Source organism: Pleurodeles waltl, chromosome 12 (assembly GCF_031143425.1).
Source record: "Pleurodeles waltl isolate 20211129_DDA chromosome 12, aPleWal1.hap1.20221129, whole genome shotgun sequence".
Taxonomy (NCBI): domain Eukaryota; kingdom Metazoa; phylum Chordata; class Amphibia; order Caudata; family Salamandridae; genus Pleurodeles; species Pleurodeles waltl.
Genome location: NC_090451.1, coordinates 433,468,887 through 433,488,602, shown reverse-complemented (window position 1 = coordinate 433,488,602; position 19,716 = coordinate 433,468,887). Strand labels below are relative to the sequence as shown.

The 19,716-nt window shown below is 41.4% G+C and overlaps 1 protein-coding gene across 1 annotated transcript in view; it reads right to left on the bottom strand.

The window, feature by feature from the left end:
• Positions 1-19,716, bottom strand: part of GAN (gigaxonin) — a 241,000-nt gene that overhangs the window by 97,411 nt on the left and 123,873 nt on the right. Inside the window, exons 6-8 of the mRNA XM_069216942.1 lie at positions 4,599-4,711; positions 4,165-4,314; positions 1,682-1,818 (exon numbers count right to left, since the gene is read on the bottom strand). Coding sequence (XP_069073043.1) covers positions 1,682-1,818; positions 4,165-4,314; positions 4,599-4,711 — 400 coding nt within the window. The remainder of the gene's footprint in view (positions 1-1,681; positions 1,819-4,164; positions 4,315-4,598; positions 4,712-19,716) is intronic.

Below are 19,716 nucleotides of genomic sequence, written 5' to 3'. Positions count from 1 at the left end.
GGGCTCATTCTCCCAAGGGGTCTATGGCCTCTAAAGCCTGCACACTGTGGGCGCATCTGAAGGACATCCTCAACGTCACAGACTAGTCTTCGGATTCCACTTTCAAAAGATTCAACTTCAATCCAGTCTTATCAATTGTGGACCTGGTAATTGATAAGCTTTGAAATAGCATAATCCTCACCTCCAGTCCTGACAAACAATGAAAGATGTCCTAGCTATCGTAACAGAAAGTTTCCGTTCTATTAAGGACACGGAGGCCAGGATTAGCCGGCCCAACCGTCAATTAACTCCACCCCACCCGATCAAGGTACTGATTTTTCTAACGTCTGAAGTAGGTATTTATATATTTATCACACTATTCTTGTTCTTTGACATCATGATGTTTCCATGATAATAATAAGGATCTGTTGTTGCCTCTATTCAATGTTAAGATTTGGAATGGTTTCTGTTCTTTTCTTTCAAGAACTTCCTGAGGGTTAACGTCATTCTTTTCTTTTTTAGGAGCAGAGTTGTCTAAACAGGATAAAAACACATCATCCTCCGCCTTTGTTGCAGGAAGAAAGAGGAGGCAGGAGGGTCTACAGGTTGATGTGAAGGGGGACCCTGCTTGTGGATTGATTGGACTAGAGTTGTTTTCCTTTTTCATTTCGTGGGAAATGAAGTTTTGGTTATTGTGTTTAACATGACTGCTGTTGAAAATAAAAGTGATGAAAGAACAGCATAATCCTCGCCTTGGTGTCCTTAATAGAACTGAAACTTTCTGTTACGATAGTTAGGAAACTTTTCATTATGGTCAGAACCTAAGCACCACAAGAAGATTGTGTGCGAACCAGTGATGGACATCTTTTGCTAGCAATCTCTGCCGGGTTTGAAGCCCAAACGCTTAAGAGGAGACATGGTGCTACACTAATAATTTTGTGTGAGGAAAACTCACAACTGTCAGAAGACAGCAAGCTCTAGATCAGCATTGAAGGCACTGAAAAAATGGAACAGACACTGTTGCGTCAGGATGGGTGCTGTAGGGCTTAAGTGATGTCATATGATGTCACATCTGGCATCCCTTCCGGTGGTGTGAAAGCTTTGAAGTTTCTAGACCCAGTCTGATGCTTGAAATTATTCGACAGGTGAAGAATCTGCAGGAAGAAGTATCCATCAGAACACCATCTCTGTGCAAAATACAATTGTGGACATCCCATTGACTGCAAATACCTGTCTTACCAGCCAAGGCAACTGCCTTTTTCCAAGCAAAGTGAGATAGTTGGGTGCACTTGATGTTCTTCTCTCCGAGAGTTAGATCGAATTGAAAGCCATGTTTCCCATCCACTAAAAGCCCTACAAAAGCCACGATGTTTTTAAGAATTGATTCGTCTTTTCTGGCACTGATTGCTCATAAGTGCATACCATGGACACCATACAAAGCATGTAGTTCTAGTCCTTTCCAAAGTGAAAAAAAATCAACATATTCAAAGTTGGCCTTCGAAAATGTGTTTTAATACATTTGTACAGAAGTTGCAGAAACTGCAAAGACTGACCGGTTCCTACCACTGAATTGGGTAAACCTCATCACAACTAACAGTATTCTTTGTAAAATCATGTTTAATTATTAGACCACCCTTTAACTAATCAACTTATTTCATAAATAACTGGTATTCTCAATACTTTAATTTGATTGAATACTCACCTCCTTTCCTTGAGTGGACAAATTGCTGTCCACTGTTGAGTCTTAGGATCATAGCTTTCAACTGATTCAAACAGCTTTCCATATGATCCTCCTCCCATTGCATAGATTTTCTTCTTCATAGCTGCATAGCAACCAATCTGGAAAAGCCCACAATATTAAAAGTAATATTAAAACACTGTGTTCAACTGCAGCTCCGTCATGATGTATACAAAGCACTTGCTACTGAATTAATGACTGAAAGAATCCTAATAATGGAGAGAAAATACAAAATAACCAGAGATGGAGATAGAATGACAGAGTGACAGCTATAAAAATACTGCAACTGAAGCCAAGATATTGGCAGTCAGAAAGAATATAAACAGTGCACACTTGCGTTCCCAGTTCTAAGTGTGAGCAGAATAGGCATTTATGGGATAATAATTTCTTAAAAACACACAATCTTATCAGTCAGTTAACAGCAGCCGCATGTGCCTTACATTTTGATCTAACTTATCTAAAGGCTAGAAATAAAGGCAATGTGTACAATCATCTACTTCAGCCACTCCAGTTATTGCTGATGGGGAAAATGATAATTCAACATTAATTGAGGAGGATTGCTGTGATGTTCATTTTACTTCCAAGGTATCTGTAGACGAGAGATGAGGAGAGGGTGCATTGATGAGGATCAAATGTTAGTATGAGGCGTCTCTTGCTCCATTTCTTTTTTTTTTTTTTAAGGCTGTATCCTTCCGCTCCACTTTTATTATACCACTAACTTCCGTGTTACCATGTAAGAGATACAAATCAGTACACAAAAGAAGTAATGCGGGGACTGGCAGGCCTCTACTAAGAATCCTATCCATTATCTGTGTTTTTTTCATAAGTACCATATGGTGTAAAAAGGCTGTTTGAAAGTGCAATGCATAATTCTAATTTCAACTCTAAAAACAGGCTACATTTGTTTGCAAGCAATGCTGTAACTGCCATCCATAACCCACAATGGGAACACCATTCTTTGTGACTCCTGTTGGCCTTGGCTTGAAGTCAATTCACTTAGTGTGGTGCATGTCAATGTCGTCACTCTCCTGCCAGCACAGTCCAAGTAAGCAGTATGTTCAAGTAGAGGCCAAACATTCTTAGGCCATGGCATAATACATTGTCCAGTATTTATGTTGAAACTACTTAATGGAGCACTCTTTCAACGAGGTTGCCCCAGTAAGAGAAAAGACTGGTCCTCAAACCTAATCAAACTTTAGAAGGCAGCTCGGTCACGGCAGAGTTCCAACAAGTGGTGTCCTGCATTATGAAAGACTGTCTCACCGATGTAACTCACCACAGCAGCAGTATAGTTAGCAGGCCAGGTCTAAAGGAACACTTCGTATGGTACTTGACACATTGTTTTCAATAAAGTTTTTAAATATTAAAAAAACGCTATCATGTTTTTGAAGTGTGTTGGAACAATCATGTGATGTTAGTCGTGGAGTACGGTAAATGAACTGTGAGACTGTACCTCCACTTGACCCTACAAGTTTGATAGAATGACGCCCAATTAATGGTTTGCCACTAACTGCATCATAAGACGCTAGTTGAAAAGGACAGTGAGAAGCATGCTAGATGGCATGGGGATACTTTTAACATTACCAGAGTTACTCCTGTGTAAATACTCCATCTCACAAGATGAACCTGCACCTTATAGGGCAAGAGTGGCCTTTTAATTATCTACTCTCTGTGCAGCATTCAAGCCCAATGAGAACATGCTCCTAAATTAAGTGATAGTAGGTAATGAGTAATGTTTGATCTCACACCTGTGAATAACTGCTTATAGAACTTGTCATGTTTCTGCATCTTATGCTAAAAATGCTGTGCCAAACCTTTACCATAATGGAGTTTCAAGACAGGAGAACAGAGTGCAAGTAAGTTAAGGTGAAAAGAAAGGGAGACAGGAAGAGAGATAAGGAAAAAAGAAGAAGAGGTGGGGGCAGAGGGGTCGTAGTGTGTGTGCTTGAGTTCCCCAGTGGACATAAACTAAATATACACTTGCATGTAACAGAACTTAAAAAGCAGAAACCTACACAAATCATGGAGTAACATTACAATCTATTAATTCACTATAGAAAAAATATACAAGGTGTGGGTGTTTACTCAGTTCTGCCTCCCATCATACTGCACCCAGCTACAAATTATTTCAGGCCTGGTGTATCAAAAGGTGTAGCTGATGACTAAGCTTACTACACAGAATTTGTAATACAAAGGCTTTCGGATTCACCAATTTCACTTGTTGAAACATTTGTTTCACAACAGCAGCAGCTCCCAGGTTAAGCAAAGATTGTCACATTGTCAATAACGGCATAATGTATTAATTTTTTTCATTAGAACTTGTAAGAGTTAACCTTAGGACGGTATACTCAGATCATCACTTGGAGTGAAAAAACAAAAGTCATTAATTAGATAACTGTGCTGCCTTATCTACGTCTTCAAAAGGAACAACTGCAAGAAAGAATTACCTTTCTAACCATGGTCAAATCAGGCTGCGTAGACCAGGTTTTTGTACTAATGTCGTAAGACTCCATGGAGATCAGTTCTGTGTCACCATCCTCGCCTCCCAGAATGTAAATAACACCATCAATCTCCACCATTCCAAAGTTATGCCTGGCCTGAAAGAGACAAAAGTCTCATTTTAAATGAGTTTCCTAAATAATAATGTGAACAACGGTCCTATGGATTAAAAACACACCCTGAAGAAGACGCAGCACAAAACACCAATACCTACTTTCACGAGCACAAACCCATTGCCATTACATACACAGCAATTCAATATAAAGCAGCAATCCCAGATAAAAAAAGTTCTATATTTTACTTGTTACAAAGAACATTATCCTCTCTATAAATGAAAACCAATGGCAAAATTCCCAAACCCTTAAAAAATGTGTGATCTCACCTCAACCATTGGAGGCAACGGTGTCCAGGTGTTGGTATCAGGATCATACTTCTCTCCAGAACACAAGGTCTCCTTTTTGTCATCTTGTCCCCCAAGAACAAACACAAATCCTTCTGCAACACAGAAGTTTAAATCCAATTACGGCAAGCAAATGTAAACACTACCTGCAACAGCTAGGTCTTCAAACTTTTGTTTTTATTATTTGATGTTGCTAATGAGGACAGAAAATATGATCCATTTGGGCCAGGTACTTTTCGAGCCATCTACTTTCTCCATGGCGATTCTGATTTATTTACACTTGATCATGAAAAACTGCTAATATGAGAGGAAAGTGTGACTTCTAGTCTGCTAATCAAACAACTTTACTGGCTTAAGAAAGACATCATCATTTGGTTACACAATTTTAATTAGCATATGTACCAAAAATCACATATCAGGTGGGCCTAAACAAAGGGGCTGTCAGTATACAATGTAAAATCTGTTAGGAGAGTTGACAGGCCACTGGAACATTTAGAATGGGAACAAACGAAATGTGAGAACAATAATACACAAAATACATAATGCTTCTCACAGTATTTATGATGAAAACATCAAAGAAGTACTTGTCTTTACTGTGAAATGAAAAGAAAAAGGAAAACAAAACATCAAGGTGTGGTGACCTCCATACTAAGGGTGAAGTAGATTAACCGTGATCTCTGTGGACCTTTAAAAGTTGTTTTCTCAGTCCTACACTATGGGGTAGCGGTAGGATAATAAAAGTGACTTGCTTTGTATCAGGTTGGATTTCTTAAGCTTGATAAAATTACACCTATTTCTATCCCAGTTGGTTTCCAGTTCTTCCACATCTTAAGTGTGAAAGATTGAGTGGAATCATGCACTGCTATCTAAATGTCAACAGAAAGCCCTTAATGTGCTAAGCCATTATGCCCACCCAATGTTCCAAAGACACTCTAAAAAATGGAAGCACTGACTGGCAAATTCCTACCAAAAACACAACTTACAAAATATTTATGTACAGCACAGAAGGAAAATGTTACTTACCCAGTAGACATCTGTTCATGGCATGCAGTGCTATAGATTCACATGCTTTGCATAAGTCCACCATCTAATGTTGGGTCCAGAGTGTTGCAAGTTGTTTTTGTTCGAATAATCTTTTCGGGTCATGCGATCGAGTGGTGACTCCTCTCGGTAATAGTGCGTATGGGCATCAAGTCCTTTGTTAAATTGCTTTCCCGCAGGTGGGTGAGGTAAGGAGTATATATCGAGAGTAAGGGAAAGATGTTCATGCAAAGTATTTGCATATATACAAAATATACATAAGAATGCTACTACAATGACCGCAGGCTACCGGGGAGGAGGGAGGGAGCATATGAATCTACATCATTACATGCCACGAACAGATGTCTACTGGGTAAGTAACATTTTTTGTTTGATGGCATGTGTGGTTGTAGATACACATGCATTGATAGACTGTAATGTAGTTCCCTCCCAAAAAGCGATGGCTAGCCTGTAGGCTTGGAGTGACTTGAAAAAGTGTCCTAAGCACAGCTTGACCAACATTTTGTTGCTGCAGTACTAAAACATCTACACAATAGTGTTTACTAAATGTATATAGTGTAGATCAAGTAGCAGCTTTACAAATGTCAACTATTGGAATGTTACCTAAATAAGCCATAGAGACACCCTTATTTCTAGTGGAATGTGCCTTCGGAGTAATAGGCAACTGTCTTTTAGCTTTAAGTTAACAAGTTTGAACAGACTTGACTATCCATCTTTTTGTACCATTTTTTGAAGTGGGATTGCCTTTATGAGGGATGGAGAATGCTAGAAAAAGCTGTTTGGATTTCCTAAACTGTTTAGTTATGTCAATATAATACATAACAGCTCTTTTAACGTCAAGTGTGTGAAGAGCTCTATCAGCAACGGAGTCTGGTTGTGGGGAAAAAACAGGTAACTCAATTGACTGAATATTATGAAATGGTAAAACCACTTTTGGAAGGAATTTAGGATTTGCCCTAAGAACTACTTTGTCCTTAAGTAATTGGAAGAATGGTTCTTCTAAAGTTAAAGCCTGTATTTTACTTACACACCTTAAAGAAGTGATAGCTACCAAGAAGGCTAGCTTCCATGCAATGAACAGCAAAGAACAACAATGCACAGGCTCAAAAGGTGGATCCATGAGTCCAGTGAAGACAACATTTAGGTTCCATGGTGCGACTGGGGGAGTCCTAGGTGGGATGACTCTTTTGAGACCTTCCATGAAGGCTTAATAACTAGAATCCTGAATAAAGAGGTGTGTTGTCTGTTCTGAAGGTAAGCAGCTATAGCTGCCAAATGAAGTCTAATGGATGAGAGAATATGTAGATTGAGTGGTCTGAGATCTACAACTGACCTTAGTGACCCATCTTTCTTTAGTATAAAGAAGTATATGGAGTATACTCCTAGACCTTGCTGTGAGAGGGGAACTGGCTCTATAGCTCCTTTGAGAAGAAGGGATTGTACCTTTTTTTTTTTTTAAAGAGCAAGATGGTCTTGTGAAAGTCTGTATGTGGTGGGGTAGAAATTAGTTGTAGGTAGTAACCATGCTGGTTACTTGATAGAACCAACTGGTATGTGGTGATATTGGGCAATTGTTGATAAAACTGCATTAATCTTACCCCTACTAGAGAGGTGTGAGCCTGTGGAAGGTGTACTTAGTCACTGGCCTGTATTAGAGGCTGATCCTCTGGAGGTGGATGCTGTTCCTTTGCCTTTATTGTTTGGACCTCTGTATGAACCTCCAAAAGGAACCTCTATGGTAGAAATGGGTGCCTTGCTTAATTTGTGAGGTGGAGGGATCATTCGATGAGGATTTGAAACCTCCCCTGAATTGTTGGTGACTAAAATTACCCCTTTATGGTGTAGTGAGTAGGGCCCCCATAGCCTTTGCTGTTTCTGAATGATTTTTCAGTTTTTCTATAGTGGTATCCACCTCTTTCCCAAACAGATGTTCTTTGGCAAAAGGCATATTTAGGACTGCCTGTTGGATTCCAGGTTTAAAACCTGAACATCTGAGCTAAACATGCCTTCTGATAATGATGGTGGTATTAGTACCACGTGCAGCAGTATCAGCTGCGTCAGTGGCACACCTAATAGCATTATTTGAAATAGTTTGGCCCTCAGAAACTATTTCTTGTCCCATTTTGCAATGTTCCTCTAGGAGATACTGGAGAAGGTCTTTCATTTCATACCAGTGAGCCCTATCGTGGCGTGCTAGGAGTGCCTGTGAATTGGCAATACATCAATGATTGTCCGTTTGTGCAGCTACTTGTTTTCCTGCCGCATCTAATTCTTTTACTTTCTTTATCAGGGGGAGATATATCTCCCGTTGATTGGATTGACTGTTAGCACATTTCCCCACCATGCTGACAACAATAGTATTAGGGGCTATTTGTGACATATACATATATATATATATATATATATTTCTTGTCAACTCTTGGAGAAATAATTCTGTATCTAAAAGGCTCTTTGAAAATGTCTGAGGCATGTCTGTGCATGCCTGGTAGCATGAGCAGAAACTGACTTTCTTTGTGGGTGATAGTCAGCATATCAAAGAGAAAATCTTCCTCAATTGAGTCAGAATGCATTTGGGCATTGTGATATGCAGCTTCCCGTGCTATGACCTGCTGATGTGATGTTGCGTCTTCAGGAAGTGAAGGGCGTGCAGGGTATAAATCAGGGTCATTTGGATGTATGTGATCTGAGTCATATGAATCCCATGGGTCTATGTCTTGTGGAATATCTCCCAAATCATCTCCCTGAAGTGATGGTGCACCTTGTTGTGAAAATTGTGGCTCAAAAATAGGTGGAGGAGACTGGGGAGGTGGTGGAAGCGTAAGAGGAAGTAGAGGAGAATGAAGTGGAGAAGGCTGCGGTTAAACTGGAGCCTTGTCCTCGCCTCTGGAGACCATTTTAGGTGGAGGAGCAGTGACCAAAGTCTTTTGAAATGTAAGTTCTCTCTTAATGGGACAGGAAGAGAAGCAATAATTCATCGTGATGCCTTTTGAATATGGAGCTGGCGCTGACGAGCGTCCATTATTTAAAGGATTCTCTCCAGTGGTAAAGCTGCTTCTGAAGAAAGACTGGATCTCGGGAAAGGCAGAATTTTCAGTCCTGAAGCTTTCGGAGTGGAAGCCTTGCGTCGACTCAAAGTTGTCAGCTTTGAAGGAATGTAGATAGTTTCTTGCTCGGAGCCCAAGCACTCGGGTCGAAGGTTTGACTCCATCCCGAGGCTAAATGAGATTGTGTCGAGCCAGAGGTCGATGCCGCAGACATTTTAGTCTTGGCTATTTTTTTTTCCAAGCCCGAAGGTGGGGCATCCGAATGTAATTTTGGGATCCAACCATGGCTCGAATGCAGTGGTGGACCGACAACCTGTTTGTCGGGCTTCTTTAAAGTCTTTGCATGGGAGGTCGCGCTGATGTACTGACAGGTTGTGCCAAGGTGAGAGGCTGACTTCTGATGCCCGATTGAACATCCGACTCTGAAGTTTCTATGGAGAAAGCCTCTTTGTGTCCGATCTCCTCCTGCGCATGCTCTTCTCCGAAGATATTAGGAGTGTCAACCGGTGTCTTCGACACCATCTCCAAATGATGTTCTCTTTGTGCCCGGAGGGACTTTTTGGATCAAAAAGACCGACAGGCGTTGCAAGTTTCTTCTCTATGATCTGGGGACAAACACAGGTCACACACCAGGTGTTAATTGGTGTGAGGGAATTTCGAATGGCATCAATGGCAAAACCGAAATGGAGAGTGTTTCATCAGCCCTGCATTTCACAAACACCACATGGAGTAGTAGGCCCAAGGTGGCCTTTGGTGCCCCAAAGTGGGCTAACCGACCCCTGACCTGGAAATTCGGGTCGAGTGCGTTAGATAGTGAAAAATTGATTGAAATACGGAAGAGTTCGGAAAAGACTGAGCAGAGGAATACCAGAGCGAGAGAAAACAATCTAACAAAGGATTCGATGCCTAGGCGCACTATCACTGAGAGAAGGAGTCACAAGGAATACCAGAGTGAGAGAAAACAATCTACCAAAGGACTCAGTGCCCATGCGCACTATCATTGAGAGGAGGAGTCACTTTCTCCGGACTTGAAAAGATTCTTCGAAAAAAAAAAAAACTTTTAGCGCTCCTGACCAAACACTAGATGGCCGACTTATGCAAAGCATGTGTATCTACAGCCACACATGCCATACATAATATTCTGTTCCCATTGTATTAATGTTATTTATATAGGACAATGTTCACACCATGCCCCTTGGCGATGTAAAAAATAAAATAAATAAAAAAACCTATAAACTGAGCCTAAACTGAGTACAACTTTGAGATTGCTAATCAAATAGGCAATTTTAATTAGACATCAAAAGCATGTAAAATTCTGTTGCTATTTTATCTCCATAGGGTATTCATTCCAAAGTTTTGGACCAAGTAAGACTTTTGGCTCCTGCATGACAACAGCATTTTACTGGCTAAAAGACCAGTCGTAAGCTCAGTGATAAAACTGTGGTCCTGAATTCTGAAGAGGCAGAAAGTAAGCTGTCTCCCTCTTGGTGGCTGCCAGATATGTTGGCCCCACCTGAATCCCATGACTACACCAAAAATTTGAGTTTCATCACTGATACAAAGTTGTTATTGCTAAACAAGTTTTCCAGACATTTGGGCACTGTTTCCATCTTCTCTGGACCCTTACGAAAAAATCAATACTCTTCTTCCTGATTCGTCTGGGAAAGCTGGATCACTTAGATTATGGATATTCACTACCTGGGAATTCTGGAATATTTTACCTGGCGACTCCATGGACAGCAACATGAGCCAGAGTTGTTTCTTAATTTACCTACTACATCTTCAGCAACCTCTTGCTTAATAGCAGGCCTCGAAAAATCATTTAAATTTTTTTTTACCAGACCTGCAGGTTGAGTAGCTTGAATAATCTACTTAACCTAACTGTAATGTACTTGACCCGGAAACAGGTCTCAAATTGTGTGATCCTAGGCAAATATTGTATTTTACAGTCGCCTTTTTCTTTATTCTCACATATGAGCGTACCTTTAAATATGTGAGGTCAGCATTTCTGCTGGAAAAAACAAATCCTCTTTTGTTTGACTAAATACACTAAACGTTTACTCCATGTATATTAAATCTAGCCCACATACAGGGTACACGTGACTTGCCTCTTAATTTACTCATAGCTTTGCCATCAGGGCAGGAGTGTTTCTCAGTTTATGTTTAAACACTTACTTTTAATAAATATATTACTAAAGCATGATGTGGTAGCGCACTGTCATTTAGAGACAGTAAATTTCCAAAAAAATTCCAAAAACCTTCCCACTAGCTTGCAGCTTTACTGATAAAACTATACAGTGTATTACAAACAATCTATGAAAATTGGGTTTCAGAAAATGGTTATAATTTGCACATCACCATGTAAAGTGTTCTGACTTTGTTGTGTGTTAGGAAAAACCTGATACCAAAAGCCTTTCACTTCACACAGGACAGACAGTTCACCTTACAAAATCCTGGAACTCTGCAGTCACAAGGAAAAGTATTTGCTTTGCAAGAAGACAAACTGACTTTTGACCTCTGTCTCTGAACACAGAGCAAATGTGACAAGAATAAGATTTAAAGGCATCCTAATTGCTAATTCAGTTTCTGACTGTACAGAACAACTGTTCTTTGTCCACTTGCCAGAAGGGTCAGTGGAATCTAAAAATAGCTCGACCTGCCCTGAATGGAGGGGCATTGAAAAAAAAACATAACATTTTTACTAGAGCTGCAGGTTGTGTAACTTGAGTAATCCACTCAACCTAACTGTAATGTACTTGACCCGTAAATGGGTCTCAAATTGTGTGATCCTAGGCATGTATTTTACTTTACAGAGTCGCCTTTTCTTCATTCTCACATACAAGTGCACCTTCAAATATGTGAGCTTAGCATTTCTGCTGCACAAAACAACTCTTTTGTTTGATTAAATAGACTAGGGGCCTGATTATGACTTTGTCGGAGGGTATTACTCTGTTTCAAATGTGACGGATATCCTGCCCGCCGAATTACGAGTCCATTATATCCTAAGGAACTCGTAACACGGCGGGCGGGATATCCGTCACATTTGGGATGGAGTAATCCCCTCCGCCAAAGTCGTAATCAGACCCTATATGTTTCCTCCATGTTTAATGAGAATCTAGCCCGCATATAGGGCACATATGATCCATGACTTGCCTATTCGTTTACTAATAGCATTGCCGTCAGGGCAGGCGTGTTTCTCAGTTTGTTTAAACACACAATTTTAATAAATATAATACTAAAGCATGATGTGGTAGCCCACTGTCATTTACAGACAGTAAATTTTCAAGAAATGTCCAAAAGCCATTATAGTAACATGCAGCTTTACTGTTAAAACTATATAGTGTATTAACAATAAGGTGTGAATACTGGGTTTCAGAAAACATATTTATCATTTGCAAATTACCAAGCAAAGTGTTGTGTTTTCTTTTCATCCTTTTGAAATATTTTTTTCATCAAACAGACATACAAAAATGGGCTTTCACAATTACTGAAATATTTTTAAATTTCTGCACACTGATCATTTAAATAACTCTTTGTACAGCAGGTCATGGAGTTCACCTTACAAAATCCAGGAACCTGCAGTCAGAAGGAAAATTGATTGTAAGACAAACTGATTTTTTTACCTCTGTCTCTGAACACAGAGCTAATGTGACAAGATCACAAGATTTAAAGCCATCTTTATTGCTCCTGCACTTTCTTACCAAACAGAAAAACTGTTCTTTGTCAACTCTCTAGAAACCCTTGCTGCAGTCAGGCACACCAGCATAGAAACAGACATAATAAAAACAACCTGTCTATGCTTCACACAAAACATCAAGGACTGATAACTAAGAACCGTGGCAATCCTTACCATCACAAAAAAGCGGGAAAAAAAAAATCAAAGAAGGCACAAGCCTGATATAACAGAAACCTTGAAGACCCAGAAGCAGTATGCAAAACCCCCTTGTAAGGAAATGCCTCCTTGGCATGGTTGCCCCCTGACTTTTTGCCTTTGCTGATGCTATGTTTACAATTGAAAGTGTGCTGAGGCCTGCTAACCAGGCCCCAGCACCAGTGTTCTTTCCCTAACCTGTACTTTTGTATCCACAATTGGCAGACCCTGGCATCCAGATAAGTCCCTTGTAACTGGTACTTCTAGTACCAACGGCCCTGATGCCAAGGAAGGTCTCTAAGGGCTGCAGCATGTCTTATGCCACCCTGGAGACCTCTCACTCAGCACAGACACACTGCTTGCCAGCTTGTGTGTGCTAGTGAGGACAAAACGAGTAAGTCGACATGGCACTCCCCTCAGGGTGCCATGCCAGCCTCTCACTGCCTATGCAAGTATAGGTCAGTCACCCCTCTAGCAGGCCTTACAGCCCTAAGGCAGGGTGCACTATACCATAGGTGAGGGTACCAGTGCATGAGCATGGTACCCCTACAGTGTCTAAACAAAACCTTAGACATTGTAAGTGCAGGGTAGCCATAAGAGTATATGGTCTGGGAGTTTGTCAAACACGAACTCCACAGCACCATAATGGCTACACTGAAAACTGGGAAGTTTGGTATCAAACTTCTCAGCACAATAAATGCACACTGATGCCAGTGTACATTTTATTGCAAAATACACCCCAGAGGGCACCGTAGAGGTGCCCCCTGAAACTTAACCGACTATCTGTGTAGGCTGACTAGTTCCAGCAGCCTGCCACACTAGAGACATGTTGCTGGCCCCATGGGGAGAGTGCCTTTGTCACTCTGAGGCCAGTAACAAAGCCTGCACTGGGTGGAGATGCTAACACCTCCCCCAGGCAGGAGCTGTAACACCTGGCGGTGAGCCTCAAAGGCTCACCCCTTTGTCACAGCACCGCAGGACACTCCAGCTAGTGGAGTTGCCCGCCCCCTCCGGCCCGGCCCCCACTTTTGGCGGCAAGGCCGGAGAAAATAATGAGAATAACAAGGAGGAGTCACTGGCCAGTCAGGACAGCCCCTAAGGTGTCCTGAGCTGAGGTGACTCTAACTTTTAGAAATCCTCCATCTTGCAGATGGAGGATTCCCCCAATAGGGTTAGGATTGTGACCCCCTCCCCTTGGGAGGAGGCACAAAGAGGGTGTACCCACCCTCAGGGCTAGTAGCCATTGGCTACTAACCCCCCAGACCTAAACACGCCCTTAAATTTAGTATTTAAGGGCTACCCTGAACCCTAGAAAATTAGATTCCTGCGACAACAAGAAGAAGGACTGCCCAGCTGAAAACCCCTGCAGAGGAAGACCAGAAGACGACAACTGCCTTGGCTCCAGAAACTCACCGGCCTGTCTCCTGCCTTCCGAAGAACTCTGCTCCAGCGACGCCTTCCAAGGGACCAGCGACCTCTGAATCCTCTGAGGACTGCCCTGCTTCGAAAAAGACAAGAAACTCCCGAGGACAGCGGACCTGCTCCAAAAAGACTGCAACTTTGTTTCGAGGAGCAGCTTTAAAGACCCTGCAATCTCCCCGCAAGAAGCGTGAGACTTGCAACACTGCACCCGGCGACCCCGACTCGGCTGGTGGAGAACCAACACCTCAGGGAGGACCCCCGGACTACTCTACGACTGAGTACCAAAACCTGCCCCCCCTGAGCCCCCACAGCGCCGCCTGCAGAGGGAATCCCGAGGCTTCCCCTGACCGCGACTCTCTGAAACCTAAGTCCCGACGCCTGGAAAAGACCCTGCACCCGCAGCCCCCAGGACCTGAAGGACCGAACTTTCACTGGAGAAGTGACCCCCAGGAGTCCCTCTCCCTTGCCCAAGTGGAGGTTTCCCCGAGGAAGCCCCCCCTTGCCTGCCTGCAGCGCTGAAGAGATCAGTTGATCTCTCATAGACTAACATTGCGAACCCAACGCTTGTTCCTACACTGCACCCGGCCACCCCCGCGCTGCTGAGGGTGAAATTTCTGTGTGGGCTTGTGTCCCCCCCGGTGCCCTACAAAACCCCCCGGTCTGCCCTCCGAAGACGCAGGTACTTACCTGCAAGCAGACCGGAACCGGGGCACCCCCTTCTCTCCATTCTAGCCTATGCGTTTTGGGCACCACTTTGAACTCTGCACCTGACCGGCCCTGAGCTGCTGGTGTGGTGACTTTGGGGTTGCTCTGAACCCCCAACGGTGGGCTACCTTGGACCAAGAACTGAACCCTGTAAGTGTCTTACTTACCTGGTAAAACTAACAAAAACTTACCTCCCCCAGGAACTGTGAAAATTGCACTAAGTGTCCACTTTTAAAGTAGCTATTTGTCAATAACTTGAAAAGTATACATGCAATTGAAATGATTCAAAGTTCCTAATGTACGTACCTGCAATACCTTTCAAACAAGATATTACATGTTAAATTTTAACCTGTGGTTCTTAAAATAAACTAAGAAAAGATATTTTTCTATAACAAAACCTATTGGCTGGATTTGTCTCAGTGTGTGTACCTCATTTATTGTCTATGTGTATGTACAACAAATGCTTAACACTACTCCTTGGATAAGCCTACTGCTCGACCACACTACCACAAAATAGAGCATTAGTATTATCTATTTTTACCACTATTTTACCTCTAAGGGGAACCCTTGGACTCTGTGCATGCTATTCCTTACTTTGAAATAGCACATACAGAGCCAACTTCCTACACCCCTTAAAACAATAGTAGTGAGGATCAAGATATACATAAAAAAATGTAAGAGCCTTTGGTGAAATATTCCACAACCTAAACATGATCAAAACCTGGCTTGTAACTGCACCCAATGCAGCAGTAATGTCAATTTATTCTGCCAGCAGAGGGTCAGATCTTTTTCTAATCAACTGCACAATCACCACAAGGGTCATTCTTGAGCAAGGACTATCCAAGAATTAATATTCTCAACACTGTTACAACATCAAACACCAGTGTCTAAATTCTTGTCAAACAATTAGGTAATAAAAAGACAACTTCAGCAGAATAAAAATGACTTGAGTGACTTTTTAAAAGGCGAGTGCTAATTCTGCTCTGATATATAATAATGGTTCCATTGTTGGGGAACTAGGTAACAAAATAACTGGCTACCAACCCGATTTAGCTGGACCCGTGTGATTGAGTAAATTAAGAGAATTAGATGGTAGCGGACTGCTGGTACTGGAGTGACTGAAAAGCTCTAATATACATGACTTTTCTATTTCGTAGTACACCATAAGCATCAGCCAAAGTGTTCAAAAGATAATCATCTTTTGAAAGGCTGCAGACAGAGGCTTAATTAGGTTTGTCATTTATGGTCAAATTTTGCAGATGAGCTATGCTCTCAACTGTGAAGTTTTATATACTTTTTTTGTTACTATACTGGTTTATACTTCACAACAATACAATTTTTTTTGCATTGAGTTACGGCACAGACTATATAAAAAAGTACAATGCAGACATCTACATTAGACAGACATGCAAAGGAAGAGGGGAAGGGAAATAAGGTTAATCAATAATCAGAGTCTGCATTATTATCATGTTGATCATCACTTTACAAGCACCACCATTCTTACTACATGCTATGGCCCTTGACTGTTATCCATTTATTTTGTTGATGTGTGAAGACCCCTTCCAGTAGAGTAATGCACAGTAATAAGAGGTGATGCAAGGCACTGAACTTCTCATGAGGAGAAAGAGCATGGCAAGGCAACAGAACACACACAACCATGATTTGGAGCCAGCCTGCATGCCTGATGTAGTCTGTGGGGTGTCCAATACCAATCATGACCGATATTAAAATATAACAAATTCAACCTTTATTATGTAACACATTTATTGTGTGCTTCTATCAGGGACAACCACATGTCTTCTATGTTTGCTTTGCCCAATTTAGGCTGTCAATATGGTCTAGTGAGGGATAAGGTCTGCCTGTAATATTAGTGAGCAATGAGCACGCTGTACAGAGTCTACCCCACACCTCTCTAAAGAAAATCCATATATACTACTGTAAGTCACTATTAATAGCATCAGCAAGAAGACAGTCAAGCCCCTAATTCTAGTCTGCAGATAGTAGGCTAAGTTTATATCCTTTATAGTTAAGTGACAGAATACCAGGTCTCTAAGATATAGGATGTTACAGTGCTCAAGTATTGGAGACTACAAGGCAAGATGACTCCTGCATGTAGTTCTTGTGGTAGGATGGGTACAAGTATTTCAATGAGCTTTACAGCATAAAACTGAGTTGATGATTTGTATGGCAAGCTCCCTGTCCAGGGTAAGGCTAAGAGATTAAACTTTGGCTGTTGGCAGAGGGACCTTCCCAAGGAAGAACCCAGGATGCAACTTTTTCATGGGACCTTAGCTTTACATACCAATAAGATCTTGTTTAAGAAAATTCAGAGACATTCATATCTGGACCCCTAACATGCACTCTGTCAAATAGGCAGTTAAGGTTGGTGCTTGATGGTGGAGACTCACAATCAATTGTGCACCATCAGCATCGGAGCTGTGTGATCTAATTAACTGGGATGGGATGTAAAGGTACACTGAAAAGCAATGGAGAGAGGAATGAGCCTTTTGGAACTACACATACAGTGCGATATCTCAGTAACGTTGCAGAGCCACTGACTAGGAGGACCTTTGGGAAAAGAGAAAAACTATGAATCAACTGACCCCGAAATTCCTATTTCTCTATGCTAGGTATGGGGGAAGGCATGGTCTAGCAATTAAGAGTAAAGCTAAGTGCAGACTCTTGGGGAACAGTGGCTTTTCATAGCATTGCAGCTGGTATATGGGGCGACAGACATATCATGGCATAGTTAACATATGAACAAAATGTGTGAATCATTGCATGGCACATGGATGGGGTAGGCGCACATCAAATGGCTGGCATACAGGAGAAATAGGAGACTGTGGCATGAATAGCATGTGAATGAAAACAGGGACCGTTTATGGCATGGCCAAGACATGGGGCACACAGGGAAAGCAGAGGCACATCATGGTATTACTTGTATATTGGGGAATAGAGTGGCTCAATGTATGGCTGACAAATGGAGAAAAGTCAGGGTTTCAGCAGGTCAGGACTGCTACATGGAGAAACCAGGCACATCATGGCATTTCTAGTATTTGGGAGGGGGCTCAAAGAAAATGTTACGAAGATAATAGCAACTATGCTACAGTGAGATATCTGACCACATGAGGGCAATGTCTGGTTCAATGAAAAGGGCAAGTAATTTGTCACAAATTACGTTATTCACAAAACATTACACATTTGTTTTCTGGAGTCCTGTTAAAATATTTTACGAAAATGACATGGTGATGTTTGACAACTTTTTTTTTTTTTTTTTTTACTAAAATGGAAAACTGGTATATCTGGTAGGATTGTCAAAAAATTGCCAAATAACTGCAAACAGATATCTCGGACACGTGGTTTCAAAATATGTCAAGTTTCTTTTTGGATGTTAATTCACACTTATTTGGGAACAAATTTGGTTGGTGCTTAGTTATGATTTGACTGGCCTAAGAGAACTTTATGTCATTGTTGTAACGTAGTGAGTTCAGACGTATTTTTAAATATGCAGAGCTGCTGTCTGAAGCCTTGCCGTGTATGATCAGCATAGTTTCTACTGCTGAAATCTACTTTACAAGACTAACAAGAAAGAAAGTTCTGATGATTAAGGTCAGAGATTCTGAGAAGTGTGACTTTTTACTTTTTCCCACCCTTCCACGTAGGATCTTGACTACTTTATATGACTACTTATCTATTTAGGACGGTCAGGATTTGAAAATGCGAGTAAATGGAAGGCAACATTGTGATTTCAAAAATCTAATGAGGGAAGGAGCCACTTTCCTGACAGCAGAAAAACGGACTATCAAGATTGGAACTGTTCCAGGAGCATAAAGCCTGTCTTTTAAAGATATTTTTTCAGTTTTTAGGTCAACCACGCAAGAGCTATGACCTGTTGTAAGTGTTGTGGCCTTTTAACCACGCCCATCTCACACCCAACACTTTTACTCGTTCATGGGCTTGGCTTTCAAAAATCACATGATGTCATTGGTAAATGCTTTAACTTTGTCCTGCCATAAGGCTTTTTTTGTTATGCCTTGCAGACTGTTCCTGTTACATGGATTATTACACGATTGCCGATATATTTTAGCGTGGGCAAACTATTTTCTTTCTTTTGTCTCTCCCCATGAACTCGATCAGTGGTATTGAAGCGTTGGTCACATTGTTCACAGTTACCTAATCAGAGTCATTTTTTGTGGCTCCCCCTTAAAACACTTGAAATTGGTAAATGCTTTAGACAAATTAGAAATCCTCGAAGCGGCTCTTCCGGCACAGCAGGAGAGCCAATAGTACAATATTTAGTGCACTCTGGGGAAAAAAAAAAAAAAAAAAAAAAACGCACGTAATGCTTTGCAGGGCCTTACTTTTACAAACCATTTTTGCCCATAACTCAGCCTGTAGTGGTCCTAGGACAAAGGGACCATGACGAAAACGTTCACCACTAAGTGCTCTTTCTTTCTATGTCATCTATGTATCCCCACAAAATGTTAGTGGGGACCCCAAAATGATTTTAAAAAAACACTGAATGGTGTGAGGGGTTAAGTGCTGCCATGGCTGGAACTTTTGTTTTGCAGCTGAGAGTAGTTGATTTTAAGGGCCTTGTTTGTAATACCATTGCTAAAGGCCTGCTGTCCCTCAAAATGTGTAATGTACTATGCCCTTGAGGGGCTAAATATATGGTTATATTGCATTATTTAATGACATTTTCTTTTTATGTGGTTATTCCCTCTAGGGATTAACTATATAGTTACTTGACTTGATGTTTCTTACAAATACAATTTTTATTGTGGTGTCCTATAGGGGCTGTTCTAAGCATCGCAGTCATATCAACATACTAAACTTTTCGTGGCACATGGAAACCTACCCCAGAATGCTTTGCAGGGCATTACCTTTACAAAACATCTTAGCTTGTAACTCAACCTGTGGTGGTCCTAGGACAATGGGACCACCAACAAAACGTTCCACACAATGTGCTCTTTCTGTCTACATCATATGATGGTCCCCACAATATGATAGTGTG